Source organism: Genypterus blacodes, unplaced genomic scaffold (assembly GCF_046128005.1).
Source record: "Genypterus blacodes isolate CSIRO-AG114 ecotype Tasmania unplaced genomic scaffold, CSIRO-AGI_Gbla_v1 ptg000007l_1, whole genome shotgun sequence".
Lineage (NCBI taxonomy): Eukaryota > Metazoa > Chordata > Actinopteri > Ophidiiformes > Ophidiidae > Genypterus > Genypterus blacodes.
The window spans coordinates 5060106-5083118 of NW_027466821.1; the positions used below are offsets into that span (position 1 = coordinate 5060106).

General features: G+C 45.8%; 1 protein-coding gene across 4 annotated transcripts; it reads left to right on the forward strand.

Moving 5' to 3' along the window:
- The first annotated feature begins 1112 nt into the window (after positions 1-1112).
- On the forward strand, positions 1113-21940 carry atxn7l1 (ataxin 7-like 1). 4 transcript variants are annotated; one of them, XM_076153185.1, is made up of 12 exons: positions 1113-1263; positions 1740-1805; positions 6957-7061; positions 12047-12245; positions 12337-12755; positions 14827-14909; positions 15958-16226; positions 16963-17179; positions 17784-17905; positions 18066-18599; positions 18871-19123; positions 19287-21940. In XM_076153185.1, exons 1-12 carry the CDS (start codon positions 1167-1169, stop codon positions 19302-19304), a joined length of 2382 nt encoding a protein of 793 aa, XP_076009300.1. In that variant the 5' UTR covers positions 1113-1166; the 3' UTR covers positions 19305-21940. The 4 variants fall into 4 exon arrangements, with proteins under 4 accessions (XP_076009300.1, XP_076009309.1, XP_076009317.1 ...); XM_076153194.1 differs by having other exon boundaries at positions 1113-1242; XM_076153202.1 differs by lacking the exon at positions 1740-1805.
- Positions 21941-23013: the final 1073 nt, after the last annotated feature.

Here is a 23013-nt window from a genome sequence, read left to right on the forward strand (position 1 = left end):
GTGTGTGACCTGATTTGACACAGTATAACAAATCAAACTCATTTTCTTGCCCTCATTAAGGCTCTAATTTCCTCTCTCTCTCTCCCACTCTCCCCTGATTCAGCTAAAAGGACAACCACATGGAGTCAGCAGTGTGAGTGCACTGGATTCATCAGTGTAGTTCAGTTGAGTAATTGATTTGGGACTGTTCTTGAGATTATGAGGTTAAAAATAACTACTGTGTTAAAACCATCGAAAAAGAGAAAACTATTGTCCACTCCATCTCAAATGCTTTGTAAAAAGCAGATGTGTGTCTTGTAAAAGAGAAACAAAGGATGAATTCATGTCTGTCTTAAATGAGCCTGTCTCTCTGTCTGAAATACAGGTTCTGGTTTCAGCCACAAGAGGCCGTTGTAGTGCCGTGGGCTTAACCCACTCAGCGCCCATTGCAATTGCATTTGCCTCTTATAGACCCACATCCTGGGAAAACCTGCTGTCAGTGAAGCTGACAGGCCAGGACAAATACAAATGGGTTTATAAGTTTATCATTATTATTGTTATTATTTTAGGATCATGTTCAGGTGTTCCCATGATGCCCCAGGAAACCTTGCACACAAGCTTTAAGATTAAAATATGAATTAACATTACAAGTTGATTCTGTTGGAGCCTCTGTAAAATGTGTCTGCAAATTGCAAAAGTGATATTACAACATACTAGTATGCTATAGCTTTCATCAATTTAGTAGTGAATCATAAAGCCAGTCTTATATTGATCACTGGTGTTATTGGGACATGTATTGACCAAAAAGTCATCAATACAGGGAAAAAACACAATCCTGTGAGAGGATGTGTGTAAGGCGGCTTTGACAGCAATAGGACCGCTTCATATCTAGTGTAAATACATAATAAATAAAAAATACAAATATTTTATATAAAAAGTTTAAACGCTGCCTGTGTTCTCCAGTGTGATGCCTGTTTTGTTGGGTTTTGGTTCTTGTTTAAACTGAACTTTTGAACTCGGGTAGCGTGCCCTGTCTGTCGCTCGGCCTCTCGAGCCTCCGACGGCCGCCCGAGCAACGCCGAAGTCGCCCGAAGGTGACGTCAGGTCTGTCTCGTTCTTTCGTTTTTCGCCTGCTGCTGCGTGCGAAGCAGAGAGAGAGAGGAAAAAAGCAACAAGAAGGAAGAGCAATGGCGACACTGGATCGCCAAATACCAAGTCCGGATCGCTTCCTCTGCAAACCTTGGTCTTCTTTCGTCAGTGCGGGTAAACTACGTTTTCTTAACAGTAAGTTGGCACATCGGTGTCGTTGTTGTTTTTGCGGGTAAACTGTCGGGAAGTGCGTGGTCCAACTGTCTCTGATTGACTTGAGTAAGCTCCTCCACCATGCAGGGTTCTGTCAATGCGAGGCAAAGTAACTGTCAAAATTATTACTACCGAATGAAATATTCATAAGCCGCTTGGACAGGCTTACACGGGGCAGGTGAAGGGCGCTCACCTCTGCCGTGCCCGAGTTTGTATGTGTTGTGCGCACAGGAACCAGCCCCGCAACTGTCCGGCAGCTGTAAGTTTGTTAGCTTTGACAGCTCCACTTGATTTAAAGGAGACGGGCACGAGCGCTAGCGGGCTAATGCTAACCCCGATAGCAGCCCCGAGGGGGAGCAGCTCGGCTCCGCGCAGCGCAGCAAAGTTTTGATTGTTTCGCCGCTGTTTCCTGCTGTTGTGTTTTGTAAGTGGCTGCTCTTCTCTTATTTGGAACGCAGGCTCGTCCGCGAAGAGCAGCGACGGCGAGCTCTGCTGCCCCGGAGAAGAGAAGCTCGGCGAACAAGGTGAGGAAGTTAAACTCGGTACACGACGCTGCCGCTCACACGCCGAGTTGTTATTGTTTTTAGCAGACATGGCACCGTTGTTTATCTGGAGCCACACACGCACTGCAGCTGTCAGCTCGCCAGGGTGGTACAGTATGGCAGATAGTTTACTAAGTATTGCTACTGGAACAAATGTCTTACTGATAACTATTGGCTTTAGTTGTTGTTTATATCGTTGAATGGGTAAGAATACTAACTTATGTTACAAAATATGAATATTTGGTTAACCTATGTAACCTTACCCAGGTTACTTTATGTCTGCACTATGGAGGAGCTTTTAGAAATGGCACTAGAGGCTGATGACACTCAAGTGATGGGCTCAGCTGTTTGGTTTCAATCTGCCTTGTTCTCTCCATTGTTTTGTGGTTGGACTCTTGTTAAGGAGTGTAGTTGACAGTCATTATGGGAGAAGTGTGTTGGGTGGACTGTCACCAACACACCCACACACACCTTCGGCCCTAGGGGCCAATGGAGTTCCTCTTCATTAAACCAATTATAAATAACCTCAGGAGAACCGCGCTGCACAGTAACACACTTAGTCATGCCTGAAAGTTTGAGCCTGTTCCAGACCACATTGAGACACACAGAACACAGAACCAGGGAAACATTCTCACTGGTCAAATACCAACTCTCTCCCACACACACTCACATGCCTCATCTTCCTCTCTCTGAGCCAATTTGGAGAGGTGTTTCCAGAATTGCTGATCTGTTGGCAACTTGACTCTAAGGCCTTCAGAGAGTGATATGCACAAACGCACGCACACACACACACACGAACAGGCACCCGCCAGCCCAGCAGCACACAGAGTGGTACATTAAAAATGCTTTACTTGTATATCTGTAACTAGTAAAAAGAGAGATTCATCCATGTGTGGTTAAGGAGTTGCCTCAGAGTGCACAGACCCACATATTTGTACATGGTGACACTTGGTTGGCAGTAATAAGTGTGTGGTGCAGGAAGGGATTGGTGTCTACGTGTTATTCCTCACTCACACACTCTGTGTGCACAGAGTCGTGCACACAGATAGTGGAGATGATGACGTCTGACAGCAACATAGTCTGACTTGACTGGCAGCTAGTGTCATCATCTCACCACAAATAGGAGCTGCTGTAATGCCGCTGTTTTTGTGTGTGCGTGTGTGTGTGTGTGTGTGTACTACACAGACGGTTAGGAGTAAGAATTGGCAGTAACCTCCCATTCTGACACCACATTGGCACAATATTCTATAGTTTTCAATAAAGGAGGCTTCACTGGTTTTCCATGTTAGTTGTACATTACTTTGCCAGTTTAAGCCTCAATTAGAATGTGAAATCCACAACATTAGATTGGGTGTGTTATCCTCCTCCATGTTTGGTTTCACTTTTCACCTAGCAATTAGACCCACATATACACGGTCATAAACAGAGGCAAAGGGATATGAGTGTGTTTCTTCAGCCCCATGCTTTCAGTGTCACATTCCCTTCTCTGAACACAACCAAAACGATCATTATATGCATCATACTGGGTCTGTGATTTTTGGGTATTACCATCTGCCAACGTGTACCACCATATTAGACACGTTAGCCTGTTATGGGTTTGACACACACTACTGGTTTCCTTGCAGAGTGTTGAACATCAAGGCTGCAGTGTGTAGTTTCTCATACTGTTCTGAAGATGAAAGGAGAGTTTGCAAGTTGTCACTGTATGCATTCAAATAATTCACATTTACTAATTATTCTGCAATTGCCATATAGTGAGGTAGAGTTTCCTGTTTTAGCTTTGTAGCTAGAATATCATCTGTTTCCTTATCAAAGATGGCTTTGTTGAAAAATGCATAAAAGTCAGACAGTGTGAATTCTACTTCAGAGAACTTTACATGTCAGGATATGAGCAGAATTTTAAAGCTTAATGAAATAAGAGAAATATAATGCCTGGCCAGTGAATAAAGAATCTGCTGTCCTCCGATTAGATTATGGAATTATAAAGGAGGAGATTTCAGATTGCAAGCTTTTCAACCTTTTTGCACAGCAAGTTTGAATTAACCCTCATAAACTGTCCGTTAAAGTCCTGCTCACGCTCCATTTGTGGGATAGTTTATGCTCTGTTAAAATAAACTACCTGGATGATTCAACTTTGAAAACATCTGTCAAGGAAAACCCCCAGTAATCACTGTGTTTTTGCATTTCGACCAGCATTTTTGTCGGAGTAGGCGCAGGCCCGCCGTCCACTCATGGTATGAAACACTCGCTTATTAAGAGAAAAATGGGACTTTGGCATCAATCTTCACACAAGATCCGAGAACCATCTTGACGTCTAATAGGCCTGCTTTCATATCTGGGATGGATTATTTGAAATGGAGAGAATAGATGAGTGTGTGTAGACTCGGCACTGCAACTGTACCCTGGATGGGAAATAAACACCAGCTGCCAGCCAGGCGCTTGTAAGCTTGTTTACGCTCTGCCATATTTTGGTGCTGCACCAACCATTATTCGGTGTGCCAATTTAAAAAAAGAGGAAGTAGTTCTAGTCAATGTAACTGGTTGCAAGCCTCCACAAACGATGCCTAAACGTTCCCCTTAAAATGGTTGAATGTAGGTCATTAACCTTGTAACCTTGGCTGAGTAACACTTCTGTGCCTCGTAAGCTCCTGATGGTCACCGGCTTCACACCCTTCATTTACTAATACGTTTATTTAAGTAGCTCTGGAAACACTAATTCACTAATATGAAGTTGTTGTAGTTGCACTAAAAGTATTCATTGGCCAATGAGAGGTTGTTTTAGTAGCTCCAGACTTGCTTATTCACCACTGACTGATTGTTTTGTAGTTCATTTTCTGGCCTGTCAGTCACTTGGCAGAAGATTGTGGCGCTTGGCTTGAGAGAGACACACACACACACACACACACACACACAGACACTCACACACACGATGGCTGCAGAAATGGGCTACACACTCCGTTTGCATTTGCCTTGGCAGATGCAGAGGAAATTGCATTCTTGCTTTTTTTTCACCGCTCGCACTAAATCCTTTTCTGTGAGCGCAACCTTTGGGATTCACCATTTGCCAGATACTCTTTTTTTCCGATCGTAAATTTTGATTGGCTTATTTTATTTGGCAGTTCGTTGTTCATAGGTTCTGAACAAGAAAATGTGCCCATTTCCCTCAAAAAAGGGATTGCAGGAAAGACATGAACTCTGTGTGTGTGGATGCTGATCATCTGTTTGAACAGAAACACCTCTGCCATTTTAGCCACTTGTCATGCAAAATTGACCTACTAACTGTGCTCCCAATTTAAAATCTGACCAGGTCATTAACTGTAACCTTAACAAAACCTGCAGTTTATTAGCTCATCATCTTTTACTCGAAATGGCAGAGCTGGAGTCATGGCCACCGGCTTGCTTGTTCAAATCGAGGACTACCTGGAAAATCTGAGAAGTGAGTGAGCGAAGCTTTTCTCCCTTCACTGACAAGGTGCCCTTAGGCAAAGCATGTCACTATAATTGCATCAGTGGGGACGCTTAGCAACCGAGATGAGGCAGCTATGTTTATATCCCATATGTAGATGTTCAAAAGGAGTAGCTGAATTTTGAGCAACAGTTTTGTTTTACTTCTTAGATTGAGCGAATATTTAACAAGAGATCCTCATTAGATGCTGTTTGTGTGGGTTTCTTATAAGATATCAGCACCAACCATGTTACCACATTGACTGTCCTTGAATAAGACATATTCCCAAATGAGACCTTAGCACACACAGACACACACTCAATCCCCCACTCCATAAGTCTCATGTTCAGCATCACACACACATTTTGGACATATGTATTTTTACGAGCTGCGCCTGACCTTGAATGGCTTTCTGTAACTTTCCTCTTTCTCCACACAAACACACACACACACTCACACACTCATGAGTGCTTAGCATGACCACCGGTGGCGCTGACATTCCATAAGACAGGGAAATCGCCAACAATGCAAGGTCATGACAACGCGACGTAGGCACCCACACATTCTCTGCTTTCTGTTCGTGACCTTAGACAAACAGACGTCCATGCAAATTCAAATACACACGCACACAGACACACTCACACTCCCACACCTCCCCCTCAGCAAGTCTGGCTTAAGCTCAGTGCCAATATGTGTGGTGCTTTCTGTGGCCGGGTCTTGTTTGGGTACAGGTTGATTGGGTTTTAGAAGCTTAGCCAGAAGAGTTAATCGCAGTTTTTTTCTGCCGGTCTTTGTCAATATTTGAATGGGTATTTGCAGGCTGGGTGGGGTTGTCTTGTCGTAGCGCATCTCCTTGGACTGTCACTTTGAACCGTTGAGGACGAGTGTGTTAAATGGGAGTCTGCTGTTTTCTGTCTGGCTATTTGTTCTGCCTCATTTCCAGAATCACACGCAGCAGTCTGTAAAATCTGCTTCCTCTTCTCATTTTTCCTTTGAAATGACACAAATTTCACATCACTTCTGCAAGTCTTCTCACGTTTGTTCATTAAATTCAAGTATTTGTTGGACTGCCGCCCTAATCTTTCACACTAATAATAGTGATAACAGATGGTCAGCATTAAAACCAAAGTTGTGTAGGCGTTTGTGTGCAGGTTCAATACAAAACCTACTGTTTTGAACTAATCTTCCTTTATGCGCTTCATCCTCTTGATTTCTTTTGTCTCTATAAACGCTTTTGAGGGGTAGGAAAAAAAGAATGAACTTGAACTGCCAGGTGCTTCTTTGAGTGTTTCTATATGAGATGAATGTACGGCAGAATGGGAGGGGACGTGTAGAGCTTGAGGGCGCCGAGCGGAGGATAATACACCACTGCACACCTGAAGGAGATCTGCTTAGCTATAAAAGCCGCTTTGACTGACGGCTATTATTTTCTGCAGTTAAAATGTGTGACGTAGATTTGAAGCACATGCAAGATTAAAGTCATTCAGTCAGAGTAACTCCGGTTGCATTGTGTAACTCTTCATTGTATGCTGAAGTACATGAAGACGTGATCAGCTGGGGACACAGGGATGTTCTCGACATGTTGCCCTCTAAGAAACTTGCTGAATTCTTTAAATGATGATTCTCTCTCGCCTCCTCTTTTCCAGCAGTAGGTTTAATAAATCATTATCGCCTCTTTTTCCCTCCAGAAATGCTCGTCTACGGCCAGTTCCCAGCTCTGGAGGATTTCTGTCTCGTCATCTGCCATGTCTGCAATCATGTGGTCACTCCTCAGGGCATCCTCACACACTATGGTACGACACACACACACACACACACACACACCCCTCTCTCTAGGCATATCCATTCACTCACAGTAAAACACACTAACCTCAGGGTATCACCGTGAGGCACAAAACAAATACTGCAGGGCTGTTTCAAAGATTCCTCCCTTGCAACAACATACAGTTGTTCAAGTAATGCACTAAAACGATGCATCTATATGTTAAACCCCCATGATGCAAATTCCTAATACATGATTGGAAAGTGATTTTAATTTATATTGACTGTGTGGAATTGAAATAGGTTTGTAGGAAGCTGATGTAGGAGGCGGGGCTGATAGACTTGCCAGTAGTTCTCTTACTGTCTCTGTTGTTGCTTTAAACTACAAATGTTGGTGGTGACCTGGTTGATTATAGTTAACATGTCAACATGAAATCAAATGGAGGAGTTGAGGAGTTGAAGCCCTCACAATAGAGTATTTGTTGCTATAGTGGTAGCAGTGTTGTGCGCGGCTCTCATTGGCCCGTCGCCCTGTTCGTCAACCTCTTGTTTGTGTTTGATTGTGGCTCCGCTGAGTGCGCTCGCAACTGCCTGTGAGCTGCTGCTTCCTTCTGTTGGAGGCACGTGCACCAGCCTGAGCCGTCTGTCGGAGCTGAGGGAGACACACGGTCTCGCTCGATGAATACACACACACGCGCGCGCACGCACACACAGGTTGTCTCTGAGTGGAGAGAGGCCAGCGGTGTTACATTCACGCACATACTCGGTTTTTGTTTTTCAGCAGAAACAGGTCAGTGGTGTATGTGCACAGACACACACACAAAATACATGCACGAGCGCGCGCACACACATACACACAGGTTCCTGGCAGCCAGTGTTGTTTTGAGCCTGCTCCTGCCCCCTGCAGGTCCCCCCCTCCTGTTGGCTGAATTTCTGCTTGCTCACACACACACGCACACACAGCCTCGGGTAATAAACGCACACACACACACACACCTAGTATGAGCGGGAATCACCAGAGTGCTTACCATGAAATGTTCTAATGATCTCCTGGCCTCATTGTGATGTTATGGGGCCAACCCTAGTGGACCAACAGGCGAGGACACAGGCCAAGGACTTGAAAAGTTGTCAGGTTGAACGCATTTATTGGAACTTTTCTAACTGTGTTATCTTGCCCCTGTCATCTCCCCTGACACTATCAGTATCATCTACAGGAGGAGCGACATCATCTACACACAGATTAAACAACGCCACTGCTCATATTATAGAATACATTACAACAGAGGGACTTTTCCTTTCCTAGCGTCATGGTTCTGTCGATGCTGTCACCACTTAGCACCAAGCATCTAATGTTCATTCCAATGTCCTTGCATTTGTTAAGTGTGTGTATGTGCGTGTGCGTCTATCATGGGGTCTACTTTCACGGTTGACCTGTGCAAGTCAGCAGGGAGGCCTTACATATACAGAGAAGCATGCATACACACACACACACACACACACACACACACACACACACACACACACACACACACACACACACACACACACACACACAGAGGGGGTGTTTGCTGCCTCAGGGGTCTGCGGCTCTGTGCTGCTCTGCTCTGCTCTGCTGGGCCGCTCTGTGGAGTGTGTGTCTGCTATATGCCACGTCTGCCGTAGAAATGCTGTAGGTAGCTTTAATGTAGTATATAGTTTTAAACATTAAAGGCATTAAGTGGATTTGTTTTTTTAATCTCCTTAGAGTAAAGGGAGCGTGTACATTCTTAGGGTAAGTGGCCCCAGTGGGATATGGGATAAATCCCTCACTCTGGCAGCGTGAGTGCCATGCTCCCTCTGATCAACCACACAGGCTGCACTGTATGCAAACTATACAAAGGGATGGGTTTCATGCTCGTGCGTGGGCTACAAGACGCCTCGGACAGGCTGCAAAATTAACCCAACTAACCACAGCGTGTGTGTGTGCTCACATTGAAGGATTGAAGGATGGCAACATGATCTGCAAATAATAGAGAAGACCGGAACATGTCATGCTACCCATGACGACGGGTGTCACCTGTGACGCGTTGAGATATTTCCACAGGTGTGTGTGTGTGTGTGTGTGTGTGTGTGTGTGTGTGTGTGTGTGTGTGTGTGTGTGTGTGTGTGTGTGTGTGTGTGTGTGTGTGTGTGTGTGTGTGTGTGTGTGTGTGTGTGTGAGTAAGCAGTGTGTGTGTAATGACAGGGTTTTTGCTGTTGTGGTAGGAGTGTCTCTCGCTCCGTCTCTGTTTCTCTCTCTCTCTCTCAGGCCCTACTCGCCTCTTTTCATCTCTTCCTCTTCCTCTCAAAACTCTGTAGTGTTGTATTATTTGAAAACCGAGGTGGGGGGGGGGGATGAAATCCTTTCCGGTTTGGTTTTATTCTAAACTTACAAGCGTTTGAGCTGTTCACTGGATCGGTGTGTGAGTGTGAGAATTTGTTCCTGCGTGTGTGCGTGGGCTGTGGTGTAGTTGGCGTTTGTTGGAAAGTTTTGCCCTTAAGCAGAGATGATGTGCTTAGTTTTGTTTCCCTGGTGCAGTTGTACATTTCAGTATCTTGTTATTGTGCTGCTGCTTGGCCACGTCTGAACCCTTAGCTGAGGTACATACTCATGAGTTTGCAAGTTAATCCATTAGAGGTATGTTCTCCTTTGACTCTTTTGTTATTGTCGTCTCAGGATTAAAATATGACATGTTGCCATTTATCTATTTTACATTACTTCAAATCATTCACTGCCTTTACCTGCAGTATTAAATGCTCCATATGTGCTCATTACTCATTATTATCATCCAGGAGTCAAAAGCATTTTTTAAAAAACGACCTGCTGAAGATGTTTGAAGTGGAATGTTTGGTTCTATAAAAATGCACATTTAGCACGTTTTCCCCTCGCTCACATTCTTGCATTAAACCCCTCTGCCATAACATTTTTTTCAAATCGGAAGAATTATGAGGTGAAATGAGGCTTTGTGGAATTCCTGTAGTCCAAAGTAATTTAAACAGTTTTTGTTGGCAGCGTTTCAGCTCTTAGGATAGATCTTACATATTGCAGCCCAGTATAGTTTACCCTGTAGGCCTTATTTTAAACTTGGACACTGCTTCTTCTCTCTTTTCATCCTCTTTCCCATCTTCCTCCTCTCTCTCTCTCTGCCTCTCTCTCTCTTCTCTGATCTCTCTTCCTCCATCGCTTATCCTCCCCTCTCGATGTAAACAAAACCCAGCTGAGCTCCTGCTTCCTCTTCCTGGAAGAGGAAGCAGGAGCTGGCCGCCAATCGGCGGCCAGCTGGGCTCTCGGCATCGCCATAACGACAGGCAGGAGAGCCTAGAGGCGAGGTGCCCTTGTGGTTGAGTGGCTTAGTGACCTTGCCTGGGCAGCCGTCCACGTATTGTAAATCAGGACGGGTAGCTCCTCTACCTCCTTACTTAGTGGAAGGATTCTGTCGCAAAAGACGATGAAGAAAAAGTAAATTTATCTCTTCATCATTCATTCTTTCACTCCAGAGGTCCAAAATGTGTTCCTATTCAAAATGCTGAAAGAAGTGAATTTACACTGTGGGTTTCTGTGGAGGGAGAGTGTGTATATCTATCATTGCCATAAATAAGTAAACGCTCAAGCAGGGTTTTTTCCAAGTGCTTTTCTACAGCAAAATTGCGTTGAACAGTGGAATCAACAGAACCTGTGTTAGTTTAATAATGTGAAACTGCATCTTCAATTTTATAAGTGCACCAACACAAATGAGGCTCTGGACTTTGATCCTGCCTGTCTGAACGCAGCTGCTTCCCCGATTCTGCTCTGAGTGGCCTATTTACACACCTGCTACACACACACACACACACACACACACACATGCAGACACACAAATCACACACACAGATATCTGACATACATTTAGTATGCTCATGCACTGTAGGTAGGCTACATCTGTCTCACAAACACACGCACACACACATTGCAATGCATACAGTAGTCACCACACACTACACACATTGGCTGTATCATACACACACACACACACACACACACACACCGGCACACTTCCATCTGCGCTCATGCAGTCTGAGCAAACACACAAGGTCAGTCAGTCTATTGGTCTGTGTGGTTTCAGCGTGGGGCTGTTAGTGGACTACTACTGCACTCATTAACAGGGTCATACATCATTGTCACACACACGTGCACATTATCACTTTTGGTGGTTACCGGGTAAAAAAAAAATGACATCAGTACTCTTTTGGTCAATGATTTGTGTCACCTTGGGGACATCCTTAGTGAAGAATTAGCGGTACAGGTATTTTGTAACACTATCTGTCCGCTGCTTTTGTTTGTAGTTTTTGTCCCAAATGCACAGATTGGAAGTACGTTAAAGTTGTAGTCTGACATGTTCACCCCTCTGTTTTCATTCAGGTAGCGAGGGTGTAGTTTCCCTGTGAGACACACAGAGAGTGACAGACAGTCCTGGACCACATCCCTCATTCTCCCTCCCCCACCTTGCTTCCCACAAAGACATGCATAGCAAAAACCGTAAGTGTGTGTGTGTGTGTGAGACGCTTTGGACCCCCTCAGAGCTCCTTGATTTATTCCCCTCGACCTCTCCTTCTGTGTCCTGGCTTCCTTTCAGGTCTGTTCTGATTGGATCTGTGTCAAATAGCAGTTAAATCTCTTTATTGGCCCTTTTTATGAACGGCACAGAGTAACAGATGGGTGGAGTCTGTCACACCAGGAAACATCAGATGGTGTCAGGAAAGTTGCTTATTACAGAAAAGTACATTTGATTTAAGTTTAAACAGTGATTGCAGTACAGTACAGTACAGTACAGCCATCTGGCAGTGGGATAATACAACCAATCATCTGAACATACTGTATTCAACGATTACTTCCACCAATCCTCTCCGTATGGGCGTATTCTCTTAATCCTGTATTCTCCCTTTGGCCGTGTCTTCATCTGCGATTGGCCTCCATCCTTGGACATCTGTCTCTACCTCTGTCTCTGTTGTCTTGTTTCAGAGAAGCGCCACGTGTCCCCCGCCCCCTCCAGGAGCCCCCTGCTCCCCATGAAGCCAAAGGCATCTGCAGTGGCCCCGCCTGTGGCTCCCAGCCCAGGGGACACGCTGGCCTTCAGGGTCCCCAGAGATTACCCCCACTCCCGCTTCAGCAAGGCGCCGCTCGCCGTTTACCCACCAAAGGGAGCGCGCAGCAAGACATGGTGGGTGCACGCCTGCGCTTGTGCTTCACCTGTAACAACTCTGAACACGGATGGCTCATGTTTGTCTCCCTCTTTTCCCGCTCCTCTTCAGCGTATCCCTCCCGGTGGTCAGCCTGGAGAAGATCCCCTGCCTCAGCCGAGTGGACTCTGGGTCGCACGTACGTCTCACCTCTGCCTCCTCCTCCTCGCCATCTCCCTCCCTCGCGGCTCCGGCCTCCCAACGTTCCGGCGAGAAGATCGCAAATGGCCGTGGCGGCGGGCCATCAACACCTCGCTCCGCCACACCTCCGTCCTCCCTGGACAGGCGGCCGAGCCCGGCGCGTTCTCCCCTGAACAAGCGACCGGCGTCTACACCGTCTCCCTCACCACTGGACCGGAAACCTTCCCCGTTACCCTCTCCCACTCACCGCACCAGTGCTCTGACATCATCATCATCGTCATCATCGCCTACGGACAAAAAGCAGCAGAACGGAACTAAGACTGCCTCCCGGTCACAGAAAAGACTATCAGGTTAGTAAGAGGATTTGTTGTTGTCACGTCACCGTTCTATTTAGAGAAATCATCTGCGAAAACTTGCCTTTTTCAGCAAATCCCTGTTTCATTCATTCACACTTCAGAGCTGCGCACCCACAACCCTCTGCTGCTGACTAACGGGAGCAGTCGGACTCTTAAATTTCTTCATCATAGGCACCTCATCAGATGTCGTTGAGGGAGTGGAGAGCGTTGCTTATTCATTCTACCACATTTTTATGACAGCCAGCAGCGTTAGCCCATCATCAACCTGCTCCCCTCCCATAAGTGTGAGGCTACCACGCACTTTGTTTGCTGCAAATGTGTGAATTTCTCACCGCACACCGTCACTGACTTTAATAAGCTCTACTTCAGAATTCCTCACTTAAAGACGAGCAGTTTGAAATAAACCCGTCGACCCTTAAATGCTTTCTAGTCTCTCATCATCTCATCTCTTATCCACTCTCTCTCCTCCTTCATTCGCTCTCCCCTGCTCCTGGTTTCACTCTTGTATGTGTCTAAATGTGTTTAACTCTTAACCCCTGCAACTCTAAATCAAATTCAACTGCCATTAACACTGGAAACATGGCGATCAGCACACCTAGTGGCCATCTCTAAGAATCCCCTTTCAAATACAAAATATCCATGCCAGCCTTATTTGTGATACCATCAAAATTGCCCGCGATCAATATTCAAATAGTTTTCCGCTGGGTTTCATCACCTCTCTGCTAACTTAAAAGGAAAGAGGTAATAATGTTATTCAAGCTCTCTCTCCCGCTCGCTTCCCCCTTTCTTTTATCTGCTCCTCATTCCCGCCTATTTATTTATTTCTCTTTCTTTCTTCAAGCCGTATCGTGCCGCGTGACGATTCATCCCAGCTGCCAAAAAAGCTGCTCATCTTTTTGAGAGGTTGTTTGCCACCTCCTGTGTCTCTCCATCATTATTTTCTGTCTTCTTTCTCTTTAAAACTCCTGCCTGTTTCCTGTTTCTCTCACACATTTACTGTCTTTTTTTCCTTCCTTACACTTCTGACTCTGCCTTTTTCCTCATGTCCTCTTCTTGTTCTCAGCTCACTTCTCTCTCTCTCTGCTTTAGTTTTCAACCTTTCTTGTCAGGCTCTCTCTCACTTTAGTCTCGTCTCGAGCAGGACGCCGTCTTGCACGCGCGCACGTTTGTTTATGTCTCGGTACGTGTGCGGTGTTAACTACTTGTTTACCCAGCTCATAGCCACCAGGGCTGTCGTCTCATACTACACACACATACACACACACAAACACACACACACATACACACACACACACAAAGATTACAGGGATTATCACAGAGGGCCCGCTGTAGATTATGGCTCTCGGACAGGAACAGTGTTTATGGTAACCTGCTGATAAGAGGCTGTGAGATGCCTGCTCGTGTGTGTGGAACACTAAGGTCCAACTGTTTTTCAAAATATTCATTTAGAATCTTTCAGAAGCTTTTACTTTTATTTTACAACCCCTACTTTTATAGCGCTCGGCCTTGGTTTTGTTTGCATTTTCCTTCCCAACCTCATTTGGACAAAGAGACTGGCACATTCAGGTTGTAAACACTTAAACCATATTTTCTTTGACCCACCGTTCTTACAGTTACACACTGCATACACAGATTTGCAATGCTTTGAATGATTATAATGGGTTTAGTGGAGGTTTGTTTGAAATGTGTCTGTGTCTGATAAACATTCTCAACCTCTGGCTGGATAAACACCAAAGCTTGTGCATTTAATCAAGCGTATTTTTTTCCCTGGTAGGATCTGTTTAGTAAATGGCAGGAGAGTTTGTGAAGTTGTCAGTGACAGATGACTCCTGTCTGGCTGCCAGTTTCTCCCATCTAGACTGATTTGGCCCCGTGTTGTTTGTCACAACAAAGATGCTTGGTTTGTAGTGTTTATTCGTCTCAAATGGACCTCACACACCGCACCTTCAGACAAGCTATAGTCCACCACTGAGTGATCAAAGGAGTGTCAAATAGATAAATGTCCTGCAGCTCAGTTTTCAATAAAGACTGAGTATCAATTTATTGGGTGTGGACTTTTTTACAGCGAGAGTATTCGATCCAAACAAGCACTGTGGCGTCCAGGACCTGGAGAGTAAACGACCATGCACGCGGTCACTCACCTGCAAGGTAACACACACACACACACACACACCCACAAACACACACAGACACACACACACACACACACACACTCACTCACTCACTCACTCACTCACTCACTCACTCACTCACTCACTCACTCACTCACTCACTCACTCACTCACACACACACACATCCCAAGCAGCATGGTTTCAGCAGGGAAAATGTGTATAAACTGACACAAATACACGCACACACACACTGTGCACTCTCTGATGCAGACAGATTATAACCCAGTGTAATTCGTCTCAATAATGCCACCTCCGCACAATTCCCAGAGGAGACGTTCCCAAACAGGCTTTTAATTCTCAGTCCCTGTGTCGGACCGGGGAAGCGGCTTTGTTTGTTTACGAGTGCAAACATTTAAGGGCCCGCTAACAATTACAGCTACAGGACTCCGACCCAGCAATGACATCGTTTCTCTCCATCTGTCTCTCTGTTACGTCTGCACCTCCCACTTTGTACTTAATACTGGGTAGCAGAGCTTAATAATTATAGATGTGGCCACAACATCCCTGAGCAGTAATATGCCATTTGCTGTCTTTTAATTACATCTGGCAAGCTTTACCAAAGTATGTATTAAGTAATTACGGTTCCTTTGGATTTGTTTATGCAGCAATGTAGTAATATCATTGTTTATGTCTCTAGAATGTCTCTTATTCAAATTTGTAACAGAGGATGATCTCTAAAGCGGTGAATGAACACAGGAAACAATCTTTTGTCCGCTCCAATTCAGCCGCTTCAGACAGCGGCAATCCAAATGTCGGTTGGTTACCTTCCAGACTAGCTACAAGGGGAGACACTTGCCATGCACAGACAGCAGTTACCGGTGTTGGTGTGGTGTGAAATGAGCAGCGCTGTGGTGTAATGGCTGGAGAAACTGCCCATAAAGCACAGGGCGCTGATTAAAGTGTCCTCAGCCTCACACTGACCTCTTTACCATTCGGCATTGTTATTCAAATGTCTCTCATGTGACGTAGGACAACATACAAGAAGTGATTGAGACTTTCCTTCCTCCTCTGTTATCGGCTTCAGACTCACTCCTTAACCCACCGCAGAGCCGTTCTCGGCCGCAGGAAACTCTTCGACGTCCTCCTGGCCGAACACAAAGGGCAGGCCAAGGACAAAGAAGCCGCGAAGGAGAGGGACAAGGAGAAGGACAAAGACGGAGCGCAGGGAAGGAAGGAAAGCAGCGGCCAGGGTGCCGCGTCACAAGAAGCCGCGTCTCCCGTCAAGCCTCACTGCCCCAACGGACGACCCCTGTCCACGGTGAAGCTACGGCTGGCCAATGCGTACATACCCAGGTAGGAGGGTGGACAGATGTCAGTTTGTCCCAGATTAAGCTGCTCTCTGAGAGGATGCAGGGAAGGAAAGGATCAAATTAGGCTAGAGTGAAGAAGAGGGAGGGAGAGATGGCTGCAGGGTATACAGACGTAATTGAGCCATTAGGGGATGAAGAGAGGATAGAATGGCTGAACGATGATGATGATGGGTGACTTTAATTCTTCCTAAAGACATTTTTCAGCAAGATATCTTCATTTGTATTGAAGAATCCTCATCACCATGTTGGAACTTATTAGGATTTGAAATGCTTGATTTGTTACACTGCTGGAGATTTCACCGGAACGGGACCCAGACCCAGACGCAGAGTTTGTTCATGTATATTTCCACTAGGGGATGCTGTAAACAACCATGTGATCCAAGAGTCACAAGAGAAACACAAGCAGCAGAAGGAGAAACAATAGCGAAAGTATGGAGCGTTTCCCGTTGTCAAATGGCTCTCATAGGAAACTCATTTCCCTTTTCTATTTAAAGTACAGTCATCTGTTTTTACAGGGAGGTTACTTAGGGTTTTACCTCAGTAGCAAACACTTCATTTTACAGTTTACTATTATAGTATTATTACTATTTTCCTCTTTCCTTTTTTCCCCAACCCTTCCCTCGTTGTGTTTACCTTTCCTTTCCTTCTTCATTTATCATCTAACCCTGTCCTGTCCCCTTCTTCTTTGTCTCCTTTTACTCCCTCTGTCACGTCATCAGGTGTCCAGTCACCAGCACCTCCTCCTCCAATGCCGCCGCCGCTCCCCCGGTAGCGCTCCCCACTGCTCCTAACCCAACGAACCCAAACCCGGCATCCTCTCCCCGCAGCTGGGGAGACGACGGACGGCTTTCCAGTGACGAAGGAGACGCGGAGACGCCAGAGGACACTCACAGACCTGCCTGCCACTTCTCCAGTCGCCATCCACAGCCGCTGGGGGTAAATACTGCCGCTAAATACTTACCTGAACATCACTGTCCTGTTCTGGTGCTAAACCTCAGCATTCACATAACCTCAAGGAAATGCCCAGTAGCACATCGGATACCTTCACTAAATCAGGAGAAGTTTCCTTTACAAACGCAGAACAAAGCATCCAGTTCCAGAAGTGGTCCTTCTCTGGGTGTAGTTGGATGGTCTCACACTCATCTAGTCCCTGTGTAGTCACAGTGTCCTTTTCTCTTTTGAATCCTAAATACATTCCTCTGTTGTTTTTCCACCATCCTTCCCATTTGTTAATTGGATTTTGGGATTTTTCCTTTCTCTGCTCCTTGTCGGTCCTCTGTTCTTCCTCGTCTCTCTGCCCTTTCTTTTGACACCCTCTTTCCTTTCATGTCCCTCTCTATCTCTTTGATGCTCTCACCCTCCATCTCTCCCTTTTTACCCCCTTATATTTCCCTCTGCGTCCTTTGCAATCATCTCCCCATCACGTTGTCTTTAATCTCTCCATCTCTGCGCTCTGCTCTCCCCATTCTTCTATCAACGCCCCCATCACTCTTATTGACTCCCACCGTCACTCCTCTCCTCCCTCCCTTACTCCCTCCAGTGTTGCGTGTTCAGCAGCAGACTCATGGGGCGGGGCCACTACGTGTTTGACAGGCGATGGGACAGGATGAGGCTGGCGCTCCAGAGCATGGTGGAGAAACACCTCAATGCACAAATGTGGAGGTGGGAGTTTGCATTTCTCTACTTGTCAATGTTGAAATCTACCAACTGATATTCCGATCGTAAAGCTATATTGGTGGAATCTTCAGTAATTTCCCTCGGGGTAATAAACTTTTATCTTACTTGTGTACTATTCAAATCCTCATATTCTCTGTGTTTCCAGGAAGGTGCCTCTGGCTGCTGAGAGCCCGCTCTCCCTCTCTACCACTGGTACCTCCACTGTCAACTCTCAACACGCTCTCCCTCCCTCTCCCAACTCTGTCACCCCTCCTCTCCTCTCCTCAACCTCCAACCCTCTCTCCTACACTGCCACCTTTCCTCAGTCCGCATCCTTGGCTGGGGTGTTCAGCATCCGAGATGCCCCGCAAACCCTAGCGTCTGTTTCTGCGCTGGGAAAAGCCCGTAATGGCACGCATAAAGCCGCCCGCCCATCCAAAGAGATGGAGGACGCTGTAGTGGGATCCAAGAAGAGGAAATGTTCGTCTTCCTCCTTTTCTTCTACGTCCTTATTTCAAACTGTGGATAATCACAAGAGGAACGGCAGCAGCTTTCATTCGACATTACAAAGTTCAGCGGGGGCAGCTGCCAGCCAAGCCCAGAAAATAGGACTTGGGCGCGGGGGAAGCAGGTTTTGGAGCAGGGGAGAAGACTGGCTTGTCAGAGTTGACGGGTCTCAAAGCCACAACTCTCAGAACAGGTGAGTCTGTTAAGCAACTAAAGTCCAACTTGTGTTTTCAGCTCACCTTGAAGTTTTTCTGACACATTTCAAACATTTAATGTTCACTTTGATCAAATCTGTGAACTACATAATCCCTCATTTTTATTCACGAGCTTGAATGAATAAGACTCATGAATGATGTCATGCCCTAACAGCCCTCATAATGTCATTATGATGTCACAGTCGATGCATGAAGAAACATCAGAGGGATGTTGTTCCGTGACTGTATTCTTCCTCTCGTCCTTTCCAGCCGGGATCCCAGCACCCCCGGCGTTCCTTACTCACCCAATAAGGAGACAGCTTCCGCCTCCCATGTGCCCCCAGCTCCTCCCTCTGGACCTCTGGCATATGGAGGAGGAGCAGAGGGGAGGAAGAGGAGGAGCCCCAGCTCATACGGAGGGAAGGCCGGCAAGCTGAGCCAGGCAGGTGGGCTGGAGAGCCTATTTGGGAAAGGGAACAGCAGTGGGGGAATCCTGGCCTCCAGACCGGAATCTCCAAGACAGGTTAGTATCCCAAAGTGCATTTCTCCTCAGAGTGTCACTGACTGAATCATCAAGCCAGGCCTGAGGTCATCTGACAGTAGAAATCAGTATAACCATCACATTGGTATATAACGATGGGACACATTTTAAAAGGTTCTAATGGTTGTTCTTCCTCTCTTCGCAGGCCAAGTTGCATCATTGACGGCAACATGTGTAGAAACTCGGGCAGCTGTGAAGGCCACTGCAGTTTGTGACCTTTGACCTAACCTCTCTTCCACTGACGGCATTCAGACTGCTTCATCTCAGCAACATCAGATCCCTTTTTACTCGGCGACTGTTGGGTTCATCCACTGTGACACCCGGGTTCTGGAGCCGCTCTTCCTCTTCCTCCACTTCCACGGCAGTTTCTTTTCGCCCACAGCGCCGTCCGTGTCACGGTGGATTGTGCGATGGAAAGCTGCCTAACATCACTGTGGTCGTTGTCTTCTCTAAACCCCACAGTGGAATCCAAACACACACTCTCTGTAAAGGGAGTCTGCCTGATGTTGGCTAAGGTGCAAAGGCTTCCTTCATGATTTCAGGTGACATTTTTTTTGCCCAAAAAGATTTTATTTCCTGGTCATTCAGATCCTTCTTTCCTTGTTCCCGTATTGGAGCACGTGCTAAGGAAGGAGGTTTGGGAGTCAGATACTGAAGAGTCTGCTGACACGACTACTGTAGGACTAACAGCCCAACTGTGCCACCTCAGCCACTCTTTGTCTCCATGTTCCACTTTCTTCTTCCTCAGGGAAAGATGGAAAGGGATAGCAGCAGTTTCACGTTGTTTTTATTCGGCATTTCTTTCACCCTCGTTCTCTCCCCGTGTTTCCCTACGATCTTTCCTTCCCTCTCGCTTTCGATCAGCTTCATCGGCCTCCCTCGCCTTCCCACTCTCTCGCTCACCGACCGTCTCGTTTTGTACCCAGCGCTCCCGTGTTCAAAGTGCACTTACTCCCCTGGCTTTGTCTCATTTCCCTTCTCCGTCTCCAGCAGTGCCACCTGAGGACATGGACATGCAAGGAAAGAAGCGGTCTCGTGTTAGCAGCGACGTCCCATCAATGCATACAAACATTTTTCAGCATAGGAAGAAATCAGGTTTTTCGCTTTGAAGATTGTTCTGTTTAAATCTTGTTTTTAAATGTTGCAAGAAACAGGACTTGCATCCAAAATGGAATTACTGCTATGGTGTCAGATGTTTCTTTGTATAATAATTTATCATTCTTAAAGGCGTTTTTTTCGGAGCTGACCACCACAGTTGAGCTACAGAGACATTTGAAGCAAAAAAACATAAACATTCTATGGCATTTTGAAGAAAAGTTGAAAGTATTATGATAATTCATTGTTGTGTACATATCTGTTATTTTTGTATTTATTAATAATGTCCCCTTTTACTAAAAATTATCTCAAGTTGGAGTTTTTTGCCCTCCTGCCTTGGTTTATGTTTAAGAATATCCATGAGATCGGCCTGGTTTCCCAAAAGCATCTTCGCTCATTTGTTTATGTGCAGGTTTTGAAATAAACTAAAGCTACGGTGATCTGTTCCACTAACTATGCCTTAGCCAGGTTTGTGTACAGTTGATCCAGCTCAAACACACCTGCGTCCTGGTTGGGTGAGGACTTGTCAATCTCATCAAACCCAGGAGCAAAAGCATCATGTGTCTGGAATTTCAAAATGATCTGCATTTTGCTCAAATCCTATCACACTTCATAATAACGGTCCAACACATTCAGAGGACAGTCACACACACCTGTACTGGGACTGAGCTGAGGAGGGAAGAGGGAAGAGTTGACTTTGTGAAACCGGGCCGTGGTAATATTTTCCTACAAAGGGCCACATTCCTGTTTACCTGTGGTTTGACCCTTTTTCATACTTCTTCCAATGTTTAAAACTTTATATACTGTATTTTTTTGAACTGTCTTTATCTCTACGGAGGTCTTAGACCAAGTGGTCTTGGTGTGATTATGCTTGTGTGTGTGTGTGTGTGTGTGTGTGTGTGTGTGTGTGTGTGTGTGTGTGTGTGTGTGTGTGTGTGTGTGTGTGTGTGTGTGTGTGTGTGTGTGTGTGTGTGTGTGTGTGTGTGTGTGTGTGTGAAGCCAGATTTGGGTCAAAATGCTTTCACTTGCATCCCAGCTGGACACTGCCTAGAATGTGATGAAGCGATGGACGTCTACTCGGCCTTTTGTGTTCAGCTGGTAATGGAAAAAAGTGCCCGACAATTTTCACTGCACTGGAAATGCAACGTGCTCGTTCCTGTGAGGGTTAGAATCTGAGCCTGGTAATCAACAAGTATACATATGCAGCAACAGTCCAATCTGTTTTCCTCGAGCAAATAGAGCGTCCCCATGTTTTACTGTTATCAAATGTTGACTGGAAGGGCATTAATGACAGTTCATATCTCCTCTAAGGACGAGCCGGCTGAGACAAAACCTGTTTGCTCTAACCATCCAAACACTGGCCTCAAGAGAAGGAAACCATCAGGATAAAAGGATTTCATGACTTCTTTCTTTCATTGTATTGATAATCTCTTTTTTTCTTTGAGATTGGTAATCACAACCTTGTTGATGAACTGTGAGTGGGTGAGAACAGCAATCGCCCACTCAAATTCAAAACAGCATTGAAACACGCCACCAAGAGTTATTCAAGGTACTTTTTGGGCCAAAGAAGAAGGCGACGATGCTGAATGTTTGTACCATGAAAATCTGCAAGCCGAAATATTTGCCTTGCGCCTAGCGACACCAAAGACACTGCTGTACTGGGCGTAAGGAAACAAACGTTCAAACCCGTGAAATGATCTGAAAAGTACACGGCGCATTTCCCTGCCGACGAAGCGAAAGTAACTGAAAGCATTTTGATTTTGCTTGATAACGGTGTGTGGACCTGGTACTTGCCAACTGCTTTTGGAGGAGAATAACCTGTAGGATGGGGGGGGGTGGGGGCGGGGTTGTTATTTTCTTCTTGTCGTCTCAAAAGCATCTGAGCACTAATGGCGGATGAATTGTACATAATGGGTTTTATTTGTGTGAACGCGTCTCTCAGCTACTCAAAGTGCTTCCCCGTGATGACACTTCATCAGCGTGTGAGATTCCCCCGACCCGACGCTGAGGTGATGTTAGTGATACTGGCTTTGTGGTCTCTATGTTGCTGTAGATGCACACGGTTTATCTGGTGCACAGTTAACGGCCTGTATAACCGTATTATCATGTTTTCACAGATGCTCCCTGTTTAGCAGCCTGTTGCCCGTGATTATGCAGCGACGTGACTAACTTTGGGATAAAGGCGGCGGTGATGTTATGTTTGTGAAGAAGAGGAAGTTTTGGGCGCAGAAATCTTGCACGGCTGTGACTTCCTGTGTTTTCTGTGCAGGACTTTCATGTCTTTTATGTTTTCTACTTGTGATACTGCCCCCCTGCCGCCCGCCTCTTGTGCGTGATTGCTCCAAATATCACATTGCTGGTTGCATCACTGGTCGGGCTTCTGATAGTTGGCAACTCAACCAGCCTTGTGATATTTTGGACCAGTAGGTTTTTAAAGTAGAAAAAGGACAAAAGACAGTTCAGCCACTTCTCTCTCAGCACCGTTTCTCCTGTACATCTACAGAACAAACATGGCCACTGTAGCGTTCAAACAGTAATAGGAATAGATATAGTAATGGGAAGTTGAAGCCTATTGCAGCTAAACGTGAGAGAGTGCTATGATGACAGTTGTATATTGTCTTTGCTGTTGAGTGGAAGAAAGATTTTATGGAGGTATTACTGTTTTTTAATCCCTCCCCCTTCCTTTTTGCACTTTGTTATAATGCCCAGATCTTTAAACGACTCCTATTTATATTAGTATTTGAGATATATAAAGCTATATCTATATATTTGTAATA